This window comes from Pollicipes pollicipes, unplaced genomic scaffold (genome assembly GCF_011947565.3).
Source record: "Pollicipes pollicipes isolate AB1234 unplaced genomic scaffold, Ppol_2.1 Scaffold_4756;HRSCAF=5615_pilon_pilon_pilon, whole genome shotgun sequence".
NCBI classification, from domain to species: domain Eukaryota; kingdom Metazoa; phylum Arthropoda; class Thecostraca; order Pollicipedomorpha; family Pollicipedidae; genus Pollicipes; species Pollicipes pollicipes.
The window spans coordinates 1-17,500 of record NW_023596551.1 but is presented as its reverse complement, the minus strand read 5'-3'; the positions used below and the strand labels follow the sequence as shown (position 1 = coordinate 17,500).

The following is a 17,500-nucleotide window of genomic DNA, read 5'->3' as shown; positions in this document are numbered from 1 at the left end:
GTGGCCCCCGGCGCGCGGGCGTCGGACGATGGCGGCCCCCGGCGCGCGGGCGCCGGTGGCACTCGCTGCGCCGAGTGCGGCTGACGCCGCTGCTGGAGCTATGGCTGTTTCGGTGTTGAAGCGGCTTGCCTGAAATCTATGCACATTGCACTTATGGTGGAATCTTGACGATGTCTCTTATCTTTCATGACCAGATGTTTCATTGTCGCGGAAAGCTGGCGATTTGTGCAGCTTTTTGTGTGCGCTTTGGTTACCTACACGCTATGGGCCGTGCATTTTCATCGCCATATGGTGGCTGTGGCTCTCATAACATTCTCATAATTCGGATTCATTATCTTCATGACATGAGTGATTTCAGCCAAAATTTTCCACAAATAAATAGATGCTAACAAGATAGCTCGTTCATGGTTGTGCGTAGGTCGCCAGCTTGACCACTGTCCTGTAGTAATCTTGTTCAGCTTCATCTCGGCGGCAAAATGAAGCTGCAAAGTTTCAGTCAACTGCCACTGACCACTCGAAATCAGTTTGTATGGCAACATAAGAGTGGTATGTGTGTGTGTGTGTTAACTACCCTTTGGTGTCCATGTGCAGATGCTGGATCTGGGTTGGCAGGTAAATGGGACCGGAGGTTGCGTAGTGCGGGTAGCATGATCACACCACTGCAGGAAATTTGTTCAACTGGGTCAGACTGAGGATTCCATCTAACGGGTGTTTCACGTTTGTTGTGGCAGTTGCCTGGCATACCATTTTCACGAGCGGACAAATATATTCCTTATCATCGTTTAGCAGTAAGTCGAGTGTTTAACTTATGAACAGTTTTTTTTGGTTTACCTTGGTTTCCAATGCAGCCGAGCCACTGCTCTCCATCGGACTCCGAGTTTTCCATTCTGTACACCTTATTTTTATCTTGTTTTTATGTCTTGTTGCTTCGCTAATCCGGCAGAACCTGTCCGTCTGTCTGTCCTTGCATTTCTCTGCATTTAGCCGGTTGTCCGGCTTCGTTTTCGGGTCAAATGTTTCTGTTGGCTTGCACGAAGCAGGACATTCCTGGAGTGGGTTGCATGCTTAACTGCATGTTCGAAATGTTCTGCAGTGTAGTGTGTATGCTTGAAGAAAATTGAAGCGCTTCTGGATGCCAGATTGCACTTGTGTGTGTCACTTGTTGCAAATGTCACATCTGACGATCCGTCCGGAATGTCAGCAAGTCCAGTTCAGTTCCGACGGTCATCTGCGACTGTTGCCTGGATCATGTTAAGTGTGCATTGCCTCGCCTCATTTCGATCGTGGTTCAGCCGTAATGTCTGTTGTTTAGGTCATGTCAGCCTGTTCTGCGGGTGTGGCCTCTATTATTACAATCCCAGAAAGTCAGCCAACTGATACGCCTTCGAGACGTTGGTAGTTGCTCAATGTGCAGTCCCTAAATTTTAGGTCGCACTTACACCACAGCTTCGCGCAAAGTTGCCTAACGTGGTCGAATCTGGTGAAAGTCTGTCATCATCACTGTCAGAAAGATTTTATGGAAACACCCGTTACGCTCAACGGGCCTGGTCATTCGTCGAAGCTGGCGGCGTCGATGACGCCCACGCATGTCGTGGCAGTTCCAGCGCCGAGCCCACAACGGTACTTCGCCGTCCCTCCGTGCGGCCGAGTGACGTTCCCCGCGCTGTTCTTAGTATGACTCTGTGACCTGACCTCACCTGACACGCGACATCGTGACCGGCGGCCACCGCGCACCGGGGCTGACGACATCCCTTGCCGCCTGCGCTCCAGACGAGCTGACTGGGGAGGTGACGGTGCCACCCAGCAAGAAGCTGGAGGACCTGACGCACCTGGCCGACCTCTGCGTCGACCTGCTGCAGCAGAACAACGAACAGTACTCGGAGGTGAGTGGCTGACCCCGCGCCGCCGGGCTCCGAGGCGATGCCTCCCACGCCATCGATCGGCGCCGGGCCCAGACGGCCGACTCGGCCCGGCGAGACGGCGCCGTCGCGCTGCGAGCCTTGCCGTCGGCTGTGGCGCTGCGCTGCGAGCCTTACCGTCGGCCGCGCCCCCGCCGAGGCTCGCTCTCGCCGCCGCGGGCCACGCCGCGCCCTGGGACTTGCCACCTGAAGCTGACGGGGCCATGTGGGGTACGCTGTGGACAGGAGCGAGGCTGGCTGACCGGCAACAAACCGTGGCAGTTGTCTGAGGTCGTGGGCGGCGGCGTGCGGCCGTGGTGGCCGGCGCCCGTCCTCAGGGGGCGAGAGCGCTCTGTAACCCCGCCGCCGTGCCCTGTTGTTAGCCGTGTGTAGGTAGCCCTCCCTCTCTGTATCGGCGTGGCTGTGGGTGGCGCGGTGGATGGATGTGGGATGACGAGGGAGGGGCGCGAGTGGTACGCCGCAGCTGGTGTGTTGTGCTGCCGGGCATGCTTGTCGGTCCATGTGCGCTCACCAGCTGTTGTCTCTTCTCCTCGTGGCGTTGCTAGGCCTTTCGAACGGTGAGTGCGCACGGCGTCGCTCTTCCTTAGTACTCGCTCATTGTACAGGCAATGTCACAGGATAACCGCTCTGGCGGCTTCAGCCTTCGCTGCCGTCCCACCGAACATGTCGGCCTTCTCCTGTGTTGATGTACATATTGAAATTATAACGTAACAGCAATATGGCCACACATACTTTCCAGTTACCGCAGCGAAATTTCCTCATACGATTGGCTTGAATCGCCTCATCCGATCAGTGTTCGCCGCAGCATGGTTGTCCACCTGGTTTTAGACGCCGTATACCTAACTGTTCTTATCCGCTGTCATCCAAATGATCAGGACAAAGTGAGTACGCTGGGCAACGTCTACCGAATGCGTTTTCCGCACCGCTCGTGCCCCTGGCTCTGCAGTGCCCGTCACGTCAGCTTTGGCGAGACGGCGGGCTCCGCCCCCCTCCCGCTGCACCCCCCTCCCCCGTCGCATGCGGCGACAGCGGGCCCAGCAACGGCTGTCAAACGGAGACGCGACGGCCTGTGCCAGATCGCGCAAAGCTTGTGGACTCTGTCGCTTCCACTGGACAAACTTCTTCGGTGCATGGACCATGTCTGCTCCGTGCTGCATGCATTTAGACTGCTCTGACAGCCTTAGGACCGTTTTTATGCGTCTCTTCTACACCAAACGAGCTTCAGGACTAATGTCATAAAGTGGACGTAAACCGCATGACGCCTGTCAAGGGCCCGCTAGTATAACAAACAGCTGACCGCACATTGCGTCACACTGCGCGTCAGCGTTATCAAAATCGATCGCTTCATTTCGTTTTTAAACAACGTCTTTTCCCGGTCCACTTTATCTAGGTGCGCTCTCAATACCTAGCATTTTGGCATTGATTCCGCCCACGTATCCACACTCCGCCTTGCTGGTGAGCTTTCGTGAACGATATTTTACCAACAAGTTTAATATCTGGGCGCATCCGCATGATTTGAAAGGCATCCTGTTACACATCATGCATACTGAACTGCTTTCACTAAGCTCGAAACCCTGCATGAACTAATCTGATGGACTACGTTTCAGTGTCATTTATCACGAAGCTGTCTTTAATGATTACATGTTTAGGAAATGAATAATAGAAATGTGATGTTCAAGAGATTTAGTCGTATTTATTACCCGTGCACTACAGACTACGTTGTAGGGATGATTTAGTGTATTTATGTGAAATAAAAGGCATGACAATCTTGTCGAGTTTCCAGGACTGTGCGCCGTTTGGGGTGTATTCTATCATTATGTGCTCCGCCATGCACGCTGCTCATCTCCAATTTGCTGCCGCGCCGGAGTGTGCGGCGGTAACATTGTCACCAAATGCGTGGGTTGAGTCACATTTTGTATGGTATCATCCTCTTTGTCATTACTGCCAGCCATCTGTCCTTGTCTTAACTCCCGTCCGTGCCGACAGAGATTTCAAAGCATCAGCTTCCAATTTTCTGAAGAGAACGCCACACACATGTCAGCCTGTGTGTACATGGCGGGGTTTAAATCACATTTAAATAAAAACTACTTCACGCAAATAAAGTCGGCTGACACCGCAATTGCCCTTCGTGGTGACAATTTAGTGTCTCTGTCCCTCTTCCTCTCAGGTGATTCCAATTTACTTATCGAATATCTCACCACGAGCTGCTGCCCCTATGGCTCGCTTTATGCTCGACAAAACGACTGGCATGTGTCCGTCACCTTCTGAAGGCATCTCGCCAGATTAGCGTTATTTTGGCGTTATCAGCGTTATTTTAACGTTATTTTTGACAGGCGATCCTGAGGAAAGCTTTAGCTGGGTGACCACACCCTCCCAAACTCAGGGCTTTTAATGAGCAGCGCCCTGTCACTGTCCGGGGCATACTACCGGCGTTATTGTAGTCCTGCGAGTGATTCTGCCGTTCTCAACCGTAGCTGTTTCATCAACGGAGCCGCTATGGTGATCTCACCACGTGCAGAAACAATCTCGGTACATGGTGTGAGTCCAAGTCTGGACGCGCCCACTCATTCGCTGCCTGACATGGACCGCCGCGCCAGCTGCGTTGTCAGGTTTTCTGGGTTGAATAACAGCTACTTTTAGCCCAGTGCAACCTCTAACCGATCAGCTGCTGGCAGCCTATTCTTTTGAACTGGCCTGACTTTAATATAATCACGGTCATGGCTCAATGGATCTGGAGGTCTGTTGATCGCCACCCTGCTTGAGTGGTCCGACGATCCTAAAGGCGGTCCACGATCGACTGACCCGGCGCAACCCCGCCTTTTCACAGGTTCACGTGCCCCTATCCCATGACCCGGCGGTAACACTTCTTGGCCTAACGGCTGTCCTGGTGGCCTCGCTGTTCCCCACAAATCCCACGACCCAGCCTCTGGCTTGACCTGACCTGGCGCGCTGCTCACAGGCGTTCGCGTGGTTCAGCGACCTGCTGGTGGAGCACGCCGAAATCTTCTGGTCACTGTTCGCGGTTGACATGGACCAGGTGCTGTCCGAACTGCCGCCCGACGCTTGGGACTCGTTCCCGCTCTTCCAGATACTCAACGACTACCTGCGCACGGACGGTGAGTGCTGCCAGCCCGGCAGCGGTGTCGATGGCAAAGAGTGCGCTCCTTGTGGACACCGGATCGATGAGCGCTGCCTATGGCGAGGGAACCAGACGGTCAACATCGCAGCAATCGCTTCCGGCCGTTTGCTTCCGACGGTGGGCTGTGACGGTGACGGGCGGGGACCGGGTCAGATCTGTGGCCGGGGATAGGCAGGGACTGGGTCAGATTTGTGACCGGAGATAGGCTAGGATCGGGTCAGATTTGTGGCCAGGATGGGTAGGATCGGGGTCAGCTATGTGAACGGGGATAGGGATGGCAGGGATCGGGTCAGATCTGTGACCGGGGATAGGCAGGGACTGGGTCAGATTTGTGACCGGAGATGGGCTAGGATCGGATCAGATTTGTGGCCAGGATGGGTAGGGATCGGGTCAGATATGTGACCGGGGATGGGCAGGGATCGGGTCAGATCTGTGACCGGGGATGGGCAGGGGCTGGGTCAGATCTGCGGCCGGGATGGACAGGGATCGGGTCAGATCTGTGGCCGAGCATGGGTAGGGATCGGGTCAGATTTGTGGCCGGGGATAGGTAGGGATCGGGTCAGATCTGTGGCCGGGATGGGTAGGGATCGGGTCAGATCTGTGGCCGGGGATGGGTAGGGGCTGGGTCAGATCTGTGACCGGAGATGGGCTAGGATCGGGCCAGATTTGTGGCCAGGATGGGTAGGGATCGGGTCAGATATGTGACCGGGGATGGGTAGGGATCGGGTCAGATCTGTGGCCGGGATGGGTAGGGATCGGGTCAGATCTGTGGCCGGGGATGGGCAGGGGCTTGGGCAGATTTGTGACCGGAGATGGGCTAGGATCGGGTCAGATCTGTGGCCGGGATGGGTAGGGATCGGGTCAGATATGTGACCGGGGATGGGTAGGGATCGGGTCAGATTTGTGGCCGGGATAGGTAGGGATCGGGTCAGATCTGTGGCCAGGATGGGTAGGGATCGGGTCAAATCTGTGGCCGGGGATGGGTAGGGATCGGGTCAGATCTGTGGCCGACAACTGGCGAGCATTGAGTCAGATCGCTTCCCAGACGGCTACAGTCAACCTTAAATTCATGTCATGCGCTTCGTTTTCCCTTTTTATATTGACGGTGCGTTACCGCAAGGGTTTTATGTGGTACTTCATTGAAAGAAACTCATGCAAACGTTCATGGGCACACCGCACACTGCACGGGCAACTGTCTGCGCCACTCTCCCGGGACAATCCTGATCCCACGGAATCCCCGTAGTAGAGCGGACACACAGCGGGCCCATCGCGACATATCGAGCTCCATAGTCTCACGATTGCTTCGGTGACCCAGGGCGACTTGGAAATGTTTCCTGAACCTGAGGATCTATTCAAAGGCAGGAAGCGTCCGCGAGACGACTGGCGCGAGCGCCGGATGGCGCGGAGTTATTTCCGCTGCGGAGTGATCGCTACCCAGGTGTTGCTATCCCCGGATAGGAGCCGTTCGAGGAAAACTCTACTGGGGCCGGACCGAAACGGAGGCCCATACTGGTGTGCTCAGCTGCGCGGCCGAGCCGGGAGGTTCCGTCACCTCCGGCTGAGGGGCTTGGCCGGGAGAAGGGGTGGGATGCATGTATCGGGGGGGGGGGGGGAGAGATGATGGGAGCGGTAGATGTCCGTGCGTATGTGTTCGTCGTTCGATAAGCTGAGCATTTGTCTGCTTAGCCATGTGAGGACGCGACGAGTTTGTACAACCTAGACATTTACATCACAAGCGACAGCGCGACGGCTTTGTTCAACCTGGACAGTTACGTCACATGTGCGTGTCGTTATCGCTACGCATCGGGTTCGTTTTGGAAGACATTAAACGTTTTTGACACATGTCACACAGCCAACAGAAAACAGCAGATGGGGTCAAATAACCATTTTGCATCGTGTTCACGAATAAGGTGTTTCCAATGTTTTGTAATGCGAATTTGACATAAATATTTGAGGAATTCTTATTCATTGTCAACATAAATTCCTTGGTTAGCTACTGGTTGTCTTCAGATGCACCGTTAGCTCTTGCGGAATTTAAATATGTTATAAATAGGCTGGCTGGCCTTACCACGCATCCGCATCTCATCCGCATCTGACCCGCATCAATCGCCCACATAGACGCCCACGAACCAGATCCGCCAGCAAATACTCGTTTGAAGCTTGGATTAGGTGTTGCTGCTGATTAGTCTATCGCGGCACCCTGCTTCATTTATGCACATCTGCTTCGATTGAGCAGATATAACAAATGAATATTTTCGTCGAAGCTCTGACCGGGACAGAAACATTCTACACTGCGAAATACTGCGCGACCTTCGCCTGCTGAATGGTAAAATGACGGCCCATCAAATTTAATTTATCACATCTAACATATCTCAAGCATCATATTTAACGCCTACACGGGATTCGCAAGCTAAAATGTCAACACACTGAAGCTGGCTCCTTTCGCCCACGCATTTATTAACGAAAAGCTATAGCAGGCAAAATCTGCTTGGTTGTGTGCCCTTGCTGGGAGTTAGAGATGCCAGCAAATACCGAGTAGCTCGCAAAAGCTCGAGCACTTGGTGTGATCTAGATCGCCATTCATTTCCCTGTCCGGCTTCTCTCAGGTTTTTCAAGCTTTTCGTGCGTTCTTTTTCTTTATTGTCTTTAAAATTTGTCAGCGTTTAGCACCCACATTCTTGCGAACATAGCAACTGCAACCTCCTAGTAACCTGCGTGTTGTTAACATAGTTCAGACGCCAATCCAGTTCTCCACATTTTCTCCAGAGCCTTACGGAACCAGAAATTGAAAGCAATTAAGTGACGACACGCTTCCGACTCGACAACACGCGCGTAACTCGCCACGTTCGGGCGTCATCCGGCGAAGACCTCTCAGCAAGTCACTCACGTGTTTTTCCGTCCGCAGACAACCTGAAGAACGGCAGGTTCCATCAGCACCTGCGGGACACCTTCGCCCCCATCGTGGTGCGCTACGTCGACCTCATGGAGTCCTCCATCGCTCAGTCCATCCACAAGGGCTTCGAGAGAGAGCGATGGGAGCTCAAAGGGTAGGCTTCCTCTCGCACTTGGTCAGATTGCTGCCGAGTCGCAGTGCGTCTTCAGCTGATGATCTTTCCCTTTTGGAAGTGGCATCTAACCATAAAGTTACTCCATTCCTTGAAGTGTCAGGAACAGGTGCCAGTTGCCGACAGGTTAAAGCATTAAGGCGTGGGGGGCGGGGGGGGGGGGGGGGTGACAGCGTTTCTATGATGAGAATTATATTCCGAGAGCTTTCCGGCCGCGTGGGTGGGGTGGATTGCTGTGAAGGGAAATCTAGCGCTGTTCGTGGGCGAGCAGTTATGAGCGCTCAGCTCCAAGTGCGGCAGCCATATGTTCCTGACATCTTAGAAAGCTTTCACAGAATATGCATAAATCGTGTCAAGAAATGGCGCCAACGGCGGTGATGTGCTTGCATAATAATTAAAAGGCTGTCTTAAGTACAGCGCGAAATACTGCGTTCCGGGGATTTTCACTGCTGACAGACGTGTCAGCGGTGATATCTCTCGGGTGCTCGTGTTAGGAGAACTACAGGACACGATGGAGCTAGGCAGCAGGTACAGCCATACCTTACTGACCAGCGGCTTGCATGGGTCCGAGCCATCAGCTCACCCGCCGGCCGTCCCGACATCATGCGCTTCTGCTGCGGCAGGAACGGCTGCTCAACGTCGGAGGACCTGTTCTGGAAGCTGGACGCCCTGCAGGCGTTCATCCGGGACCTCCACTGGCCGGACGCCGAGTTCGGCTCTCACCTGGAGCAGCGGCTGAAGCGTATGGCCTGCGACATGATTGAGAGCTGCATACAGAGGTGAGGCGCCTGAGAGCTGCATACAGAGGTGAGGTGCCTGAGAGCGGTATACAGAGGTGAGGCACCTGAGAGCTGTATACAGAGGTGAGGTGCCTGAGAGCTGTTTACAGAGGTGAGGCACCTGAGAGCTGTATACGAAGCTGAGGTCCCTGAGAGCTGTATACGGGGGTGAGGAGCTAGCCGCGTCAGCAGCGGCGGGAGCTGACCGCAGGCGGGCCAGACGCCCGAGGAGTGTCGTCTGACCGGCATATATTGATCGACCCGGGTGGGATGCCACGGCACGCGGAGGACTTGAGGATCAACGCACGCGTCATGAGCGCGCAGACCATTACCACGGGAGGTAATGGTGTGGGTCACACCAGGTTCGAGCATCGTATACAGAGTTTTCACATGCAGGCTACATTTGTGTCAATCCTGGAAATTCTCCAGGAACTATCCCCTCAGTTGAACAGACCCGGAAGCAGCAACGCAGAGCGGTTCCGATCTTAGCATGGACGCTGTTACCGTCGTTGTCGGTGATAAAGATTATATTTGCATTCCCAGGTGGTACGACGGTCCAGACCCCAAGAATGACCATGTCCGTCGCTCGCGTATGATTGAAATAAAAGGGCGTCAATCGCCCTCGGTCGAACCCCGGAGATCTGATCTCCCCTGATGCAGTCAATATACCTCCCGATATGTTCGCCTGACTGGGTCGCCGCGCCCTGCCCAGGACGGACCAGGCGTACCAGCAGTGGCTGAAGAAGGGCGTCGGCTTCGTCTCCACCGACTACATCGTGCCGACCGACATGTGCGCCATGATCAACGTCATCCTGGACGCCAAGAACCAGTCGCTGAAGCTCTGCGCCGTCGATGGCGTGGATGTGGTGAGCATTCTGGATTTCCATTCCGCAGAAACGGAAGCCATTGTCGGTTTAGTCCAGTAGTGAGCCGTTCAATGAAAGTGCATGTTCCGGGTCTATCTATAAGCTTCAGGCATATGACATCGCTTAGCTGTGTCGAAGTCCACAAAACATGCATCACAGCTTTGCGAGCAAGAGCACAAATTTGTTGGTATGCGGTGGTGGGGGTTCCTAACTAGTTATCTAAGCACCATCAGTCCAAGGATTATGGTGTGGGGGTTGAGCGTCTGTGCGCAGCGAGCGGGTCCGACAGACTACGTTGCTGTGCGGACAAGTGCGCCGCTTAAGTGTTAGCTGGAACCTACCGAGCCGCGAGGCCTGACGGCGGTACTCCGAGCGTCTCTCGGGAAGACTACCGAGCGTGTAACGGAGAAGTGCCCTGGCGGCTGGTGAGTGGCCTCGTGCATTGAAGGCTCAGGGCGGCAGAAAACAATCGCACGCTGCTGGCGCATCACCTGCTCCCATCCTCTCCAAACACTTCGGGAGGAATGGGAAAATATCGCACTGCTCGTTCCCCCGGAAATGCGGCGGGGAACCTTGCAGTACAGTTCGAGTATGCTTGTGTGGGCGTGGCTAGCGACCTTGAGCAGCCCGACGTCCCCAAGCGGTCATGCATTTCGGCAAGTGGGCAGAGTTGTGTTGGGACTTGGGCAAGAGTTTGAGAGTCACCGGGGAGATGGTGGCGAACTTTGCAGTCTCAGGAGGCCGCCAACGGTGGGACAGAGTCTTTTCTAAGCTGGGAGATGAATGGGTGGTCGTTATTGTGGTACTTTGCGTCTGGAGAAGCGTCCACAGTGAACTGAGCATCGGCAAGAGGCCGTCACTTGGGAAGAGGACACCGCTGTGATTTTTAGGGCCGCGGCTTAAGACGGGATTACCGTCTTCAGTCAACTGACAGTGCGCTTCCGCAAAGCTAAGATGCGAACTAATGGGAAGACGATCCGTGTTTGTGTTCTCTTCTCATAAACGGACGGCCGACGGCCGATTTTTGGCGCGAGCGAATGCAGCGCGCCCTTATGACATTGCCTACCAAGTTAATACAGGTTTACAATAATTATAATTGGGTGCAGTCAGCGCGATGGCAGCTGAAAATATGAGTTGCTATTAAAAAATGTTTCCTTGCATACATGCATATGTGCTTAAATCCTTGCATCTTTGTATTTTACATTTCTTATGCGCATACACTGGTACATAGGCACCAGACTAGTCCGTGCAAGTGTACGTACACGCTTATCAGGCGTATATTCTTGGGTGAAAATAGGTGTCAAATTGCATTGTGCCAAAGCTGACAATTTTCGCATTTTAAGGCACAAAATGCATCTTGCTTAAAGTGCATTTTATTATGTTATAGTTGTGTTTAATTTCGAACTCAAATGCTGCCATGCTCTTTGCCGGCTAAATGATTCAAGGAAATTATGCCTGAAATTCGCGTCTCTGTGGACCGCAGCTTTCCGAGTTAGTGAGCGTCACTGTTCACCGTGCTAAATTTTCCTTGTGTGATGCTTAAACTGACAACCGCCTCCAGCCGCCATTTTTGCCACTTAAGCCTGGTCATATTTCATTCTCGGCCGTTCATTGACCCTGTCCTTAGGCCGCTTCCACCGCCAGCTCGCGCGTGTGGTCGCGTTCTCTGCAGTTATTTTTGACTTGCTCCGGTTAATAGACGTCTGGTTGGAGCGGAAGTTCTTGTCAGCAGGACAGCCAACATAAGGAAGATGTCTGGTTGTCTTGTGACTGTTGTATGCACCGCACAATATTTTTTTCTCGCCGTAGATGTCTGGAACGACAGATCGCTTACGCTCATGACGACATGCGTCCAAAATGTTTCATTTTTGAGTGAACATAAGGTCTGAAGTATTCGATCTTTGTGTTGTCATCGTGCCGTTTGAGCGGTTGTAGATAGGTGATATATGTGAACATGTATATGCATATAAGGGACTCGTATTTCCAATTAAGTCGCGTTGTCTTGTTCTCACTCTGCTACGCTGTTGATTTTGTAAATTCCCTCTCCTGCCCGCACATTCGACTTTCTCATTGTGCATAGATAAGACAATAGTAACAGCCTTATCCCTCGGAGAAAAACTTGGAAAATGAAAATACATATGGGTTGATATTTTGACCACATGCCTTATCGAAGCAATAGCAGATGCCAATTTAAAATTGCCTGCCGATAATCCTGCTCAACTTTTTTAGATTTTATATTTTGAAACAGCAAGCCACAGTTTTAACAGGACACCAACATTCAGGGGATTCAACAAAGAGCGATTGCTAGCCATTACCGCGATACAGTGGATATCTAATAATTATATATGTGCACGCATGCTCGCGTGTTTCAATTATTGGATAGGCACCGTGTTGTAGTAATGGCTGCCAATCGTTCTTTGTTTAATACCCTGAATATTGATGTCCTGTAAAAACTGTGGCTTGCTGTTAAAAAAAAAACTGAAAAATTGGGTAGGATCATCGGCGGGCAACATTGAAATTACTTCTGCTATTGTTTCGATAAAGGCTATGTTGCAGAAATATTAACCCACCTGTATCTCCATTCTCCTGGTATTCTCCGAGGAATGAAACTTTTACTGCTACCTGATCTATGTGAATAAAGTTGCTCGTAAATGCACGGAACAACTTACGTAATCTCTTAATGCTCATGTAAAATCATGGTTTTGAATTGTTGGCGTGTAAATATATATATATATATATATATATATATATATATATATATATATATATATATATGTGTATATATATGTATGTATATATATATATACATATATATATGTATATATATGTATGTATATATATATATATATATATATATATATATATATATATATATAAGTATCCATGCTCCTGTTTTAAGTATTCCAATATCAGTAATGCATGCGATATTCTTGCCGAAAACAAGCGAGGAGATTGTTCATCATCTCGCTTCATGTCCGCCAACCTCGCCGGTTTGCCGACCCTCGTTGCCTTCGTTTCACCGTGCGCATTACTCTGTCTTTCCCCTCCGCTGTCACTGACACATCGCCCTTCACATCGGCCTCCTGTACGCGAACTGGTCCACCGGGCCGCCGCCGGCCGTCTGTATCTGGTCGGTCGGCCCCGCTGCGGCTGGACATGCCCGCATTCCCGCCCGTCCGCCCCCAGCACCAGTACCACACCATGACCCGTCCTCCGGACTGCCGCCTGCCGTCTGTGTCAGGCCGGCAGACACGCCTGACGATCCCGTCCGCCCGCCCCCAGCACCAGTACCACACCAAGATCGACGATCTGATCGAGCGGACCCTCTCCGGCATGGTGACCGGACTGGTGGCCAAGCTTGTCTCCGTGCTGGAGGCTGTCATCGCCAAACTGGGCCGCTACGACGAAGGCAGTCTGATCGGCAGCATTCTCAGCTTTACGGTACGGCGGCCGGGCGGCCGGACCGCCTATCTAACGGCCCAGGGGAGGGGTTCATGACACTGGAGCTCACGCTGGCGCTCATGGCTGGAGCGTTCGATCCATGATGGCCGTCACTCAAAGCAGAGTATTTTGCAGAATATTTTGCGACGCATCACGAAATGCTGACCCTGAATTTAGATTTGTGTTTGCTTACATTCTCGCTCGCGTCGGTTAGATTTTGGGGAAGGCAACGCTATAATGTGATCAGTGGGCGCTCGCCAACTGACGTGTTTAAAGTTGGTGAATGTGGCCCAGCAGGTTAATAACGTCGGCCTCTTAAGACTGCTTAAAGCCAGCGAGGATGTTTTATCACCAGAGTCGTAGTAATGAAATGCTCGATAGGACTGAGACAGGGTGCATAATATTTTTGAACATTGGTTGCTATTTAAAGACTGTAGGCCCCATGTTAAAAAGTTCGGGAACATTTGGAGGCACGTGTCTCCTCAAGCAGATGGAAAGCTGTACGCATGGTTATCACTCACACCTCTTTCGCAGCCTTATGAAAACGTGAAAAGTGAATGGTACAGACAAAAATAGGGGACAAAATCCCTGTTTGGGAAATCTGTGGGTATGGCCCTTTTGCACCTCCCCCTAGCGGTTACACATGCAGAACAAAGCCAAAGTCGGCGCCGGGCTATCTATGGGCATCCCCGTGAGCAACTGCGGGCATGGTCCTTTTGCACCTCCTCTAGCGGTTACACATGCAGAACAAAGCCAAAATCGGCACCGGGTCATCCGTGGGCATCTCGGTGAGCAACTTCGCGGCCACAGTAATTCTGGCATATGTTCGGCATAAACTTCTATGTCCTCGGTGACTTGCACACTGAATATATAAGATGCTTCAACTGCTTCAACATGCAGCCTGTTTCGTCACATGACGCAATGTGGTACTTGCTACGATGCGGCACGAATTATGCGTGACAATTTAAGGCGTCATGCAAACAGACGGGAGAGAAATACATTATTGTCTACATTAAATACATTATTGTATCAGAAAGATCAAACTCTATCTAGGATTGGTACCTTATTCTAAAACTCCATAAAATATGTAATGATTGGCCTCACATGATGTCTGTCTTCGTCGACAAGACCCGAAACCCCAATGTCTGCTAGAGGTTAAAGATAGCGCCAGTTTTGCAGGTCACGTGCTGGGAGTCTTGTCCCCCCTCTCTTCATGCTCAGGGCTATCGATCAGGTGATGTCGCGCCAAAAAACGGCCAAAAAAGGGTCAAGGTTCTTACCAGCGACCAAGATGCCAACTTGAAATTTTAAAAATCGTGGTCCAATAACAGCCGGTATTGATGTCGAAAATGCAGGAGATTTTTGGCACCATCGGTCAGCCGGCGTTTTTGCGTCATGGAGCTTTTGGCAACGTCCAATACTGTCTTTAACGTGGTCTCATCCTGTTTAGTTGCTACGTTTGACGAGGATGGCAAAGGGCAGCTTTGCTGTGTAATCGCCCCCCCCCCCCCCCTGAGTACGTAATGGCGCAAACACATCTGCGTCACATAAGCGATGCTTGAACGATTCTCTTGAGAACACGCCTCACGTGCGCTCGGTATATTCTGCCAAATTGGCCTGCTTTGTTCTAAACTTGCCACTACCTGGCTACTATGTCGAACTAGTTTGCAGCTGTACCAAACATGTATCAGCTTAATGCTTGTGCCGTGTGGGACCGCTCTCTTGCCGAACTGAGATGACGCCGTGCCGAATGCCGCTGATGGCTTAAGACATTTTTTCTCGTCAGTTTCAAACAGACAGATATCACTCAGGTGGACGCAGTCGCGCAAGCTGGGTGAGGGTGGAAGGCGGGGGAGGGGGGTGGGGGGTGTTCGGCCATCACGTAAATAAAGGGATTGGCACTTCCCAAATGAGTTTCGGCCTCCAAGGCTCTCACAAAATCTCCATCACCCCGCCCATCGTGTTGTGTAACACCAACGACAGAGCACTGTCGCTCACCACCCCTGGCCATCCTTCCCTGCCGACCATTGTCCACGCTCAGCGCCGGATTGGTGACCTCCGGCCGTTGTTCTGCGAGCCTGAGGACAGCCGTGTGTTATGTTGACCTGACCGGCCGGCAGTACAAGCAGAACGTGTCGGGCTCGGGCCGGGACCTCGGCCAGTCCTACGTGACCTTCACACGAAACTGTATGGACCAAATCCGGCAGAAGGTCAGCGACGAGCTCTGGATACTCAACGTCTTCGAGGTCAGTGCATTGGAGCTGGTTGAGGTCACGTTGGAGGTCAGCATATCGGGTGCAGGGCGGGTTTATGCTGGAGGCCCATATACCGGTGCAAGGTCAGGTCGTGCTACAGCTCCGTGTGACGACCATGCCGAATTGCGTTTGGGCCAGGGCGAAAGCGATGTGTGCAGTCTGATCATAAAGAGCTTATATATATATATATATATATATATATATATATATATATATATATCTATATCGTGTGGTGTGTGGTTTGGTGTGTGTGTGTGTGTGTGTGTGTGTGTGTGTGTGTTGTGTGTGTGTGTGGTGTGTGGTGTGTGTGTGTGCGTGTGTGTGTGTGTGTGGTACGTCTGCGTCGGCGTGTTCTTGCGTGTGCGCGTGTGTGTGTGTGGTGTCGTATTGGGTATTCACTGACAGCTAGCCAGTCAAACAACACAGGCTTCTGTCCTGGTTACTGCACATTGGATGCTGCAACGTATCACATACTGCCTGTATGTTGTATGCTCATGTCATCCACTTTAGATATTACGTTGGGGACACAGCCAGTTTGGAAATGGATGCATCCTGTGTGGACGATACTAGCATACATCGACATGAAACACGTTGATATCAATCACAACAAAGGTTAAAGTGCTGTGCAAATTGTCATCACGTGGTAATGCGATGCACCTACAACGAAACCCACGCCTCTCTCAATCCAGTTCGCTTTCCAAAGTGGAGCGGGTGGTTATGCACCATGTCGCTGCCGGCAGCTGAGGCATCTGGTGAGGTGGTGAGGCCTCTGTCTGCTGTGTGTTCGATCCGGCGTTGAGGCCTCTGTCTGCCGTCTGTTCGTCCGGTGATGAGGCCTCTGTCCGCCGTGTGTTCAGTCCGGCTGTGAGGCCGCTGTCTGCCGTGTGTTTGGCCCGGCGGTGAGGTCTCGGTCTGCCGTGTGTTCAGTCTGGCGGTGAGGCCTCTGTCCGCCGTGTGTTCGGTCCGGCGGTGAGGTCTCTGTCCGCCGTGTGTTCGGTCCGGCGGTGAGGCCTCTGTCCGCCGTGTGTTCGGTCCGGCATTGAGGCCTCTGTCCGCCGTGTGTTCGGTCCGGCGGTGAGGCCTCTGTCCGTCGTGTGTTTGGCCCGGCGGTGAGGTCTCGGTCTGCCGTGTGTTTAGTCCGGCGGTGAGGCCTCTGTCCGCCGTGTGTTCGGTCCGGTGGTGGGGCCTCTGTCCGCCGTGTGTTCGGTCCGGCTGTGAGGCCGCTGCCTGCCGTGTGTTTGGCCCGGCGGTGAGGTCTCGGTCTGCCGTATGTTCAGTCCGGTGTTGAGGCCTCTGTGTCTCGGTCTAACGTGTGTTCGGTCCGGCGTTGAGGTCTCTGTCCGCCGTGTGTTCGGTCCGGCGGTGAGGTCTCGGTCTGCCGTGTGTTCGGTCTGGCGTTGAGGCCTCTGTCCGCCGTGTGTTCGGTCCGGCTGTGAGGTTGCTGTCTGCCGTGTGTTTGGCCCGGCGGTGAGGTCTCGGTCTGCCGTGTGTTCAGTCCGGCGGTGAGGCCTCTGTCTGTAGTGTGTCCGGTCCGGTGGTGAGGCCTCTGTCCGCCGTGTGCTCGGCCCGGTGTTGAGGCCTCTGTCTGCCGTATTATCGGTCCGACGGTGAAGCCTCTGCCCGCCGTATGTTCTGTCCGACGGTGAGGCCTCGGTCTGCCGTGTGTTCGGTCCGGCGGTGAGGCCTCTGTCTGTAGTGTGTCCGGTCCGGTGGTGAGGCCTCTGTCCGCCGTGTGCTCGGTCCGGCGGTGAATGCTGCCGTCCTGCTCCAGATATGGTACACACAGCAGATCCAGCTGCTGTGCACCTGGCTGTCGGACAGGCTCGACCGCTCTCTTCACCCCTACCAAGTGATGTGCCTGGCCCATATTGTGAAGGTAGGTCTGGTGCGGCGGGCGGGCCGGGTCGTCATCGAACTGCGCCATTGACAGGAAGCTCCTGATGGCTTATATGTGCTTCGTACGATATACTGTAGTCCTCAGCGCTGCATGTTCCCACGCCAGCATCTACCTGTCTACGCATGCATTATTACATAGT

The 17,500-nt window shown here is 52.9% G+C and overlaps 1 protein-coding gene across 1 annotated transcript in view; it reads left to right on the top strand.

Moving 5' to 3' along the window:
* The window catches only part of LOC119099637 (calcium-dependent secretion activator-like), a gene marked incomplete at both ends in the record, with an annotated part of 41,254 nt that extends 23,914 nt beyond the window's left edge, over positions 1 to 17,340 (top strand). Inside the window, 10 exon segments of the mRNA XM_037222706.1 lie at positions 1,771 to 1,883; positions 2,465 to 2,476; positions 2,795 to 2,800; positions 4,879 to 5,035; positions 7,964 to 8,105; positions 8,747 to 8,902; positions 9,615 to 9,768; positions 13,051 to 13,209; positions 15,330 to 15,455; positions 17,236 to 17,340. Coding sequence (XP_037078601.1) covers positions 1,771 to 1,883; positions 2,465 to 2,476; positions 2,795 to 2,800; positions 4,879 to 5,035; positions 7,964 to 8,105; positions 8,747 to 8,902; positions 9,615 to 9,768; positions 13,051 to 13,209; positions 15,330 to 15,455; positions 17,236 to 17,340 — 1,130 coding nt within the window.
* Between the last annotated feature and the right edge of the window lie 160 nt (positions 17,341 to 17,500).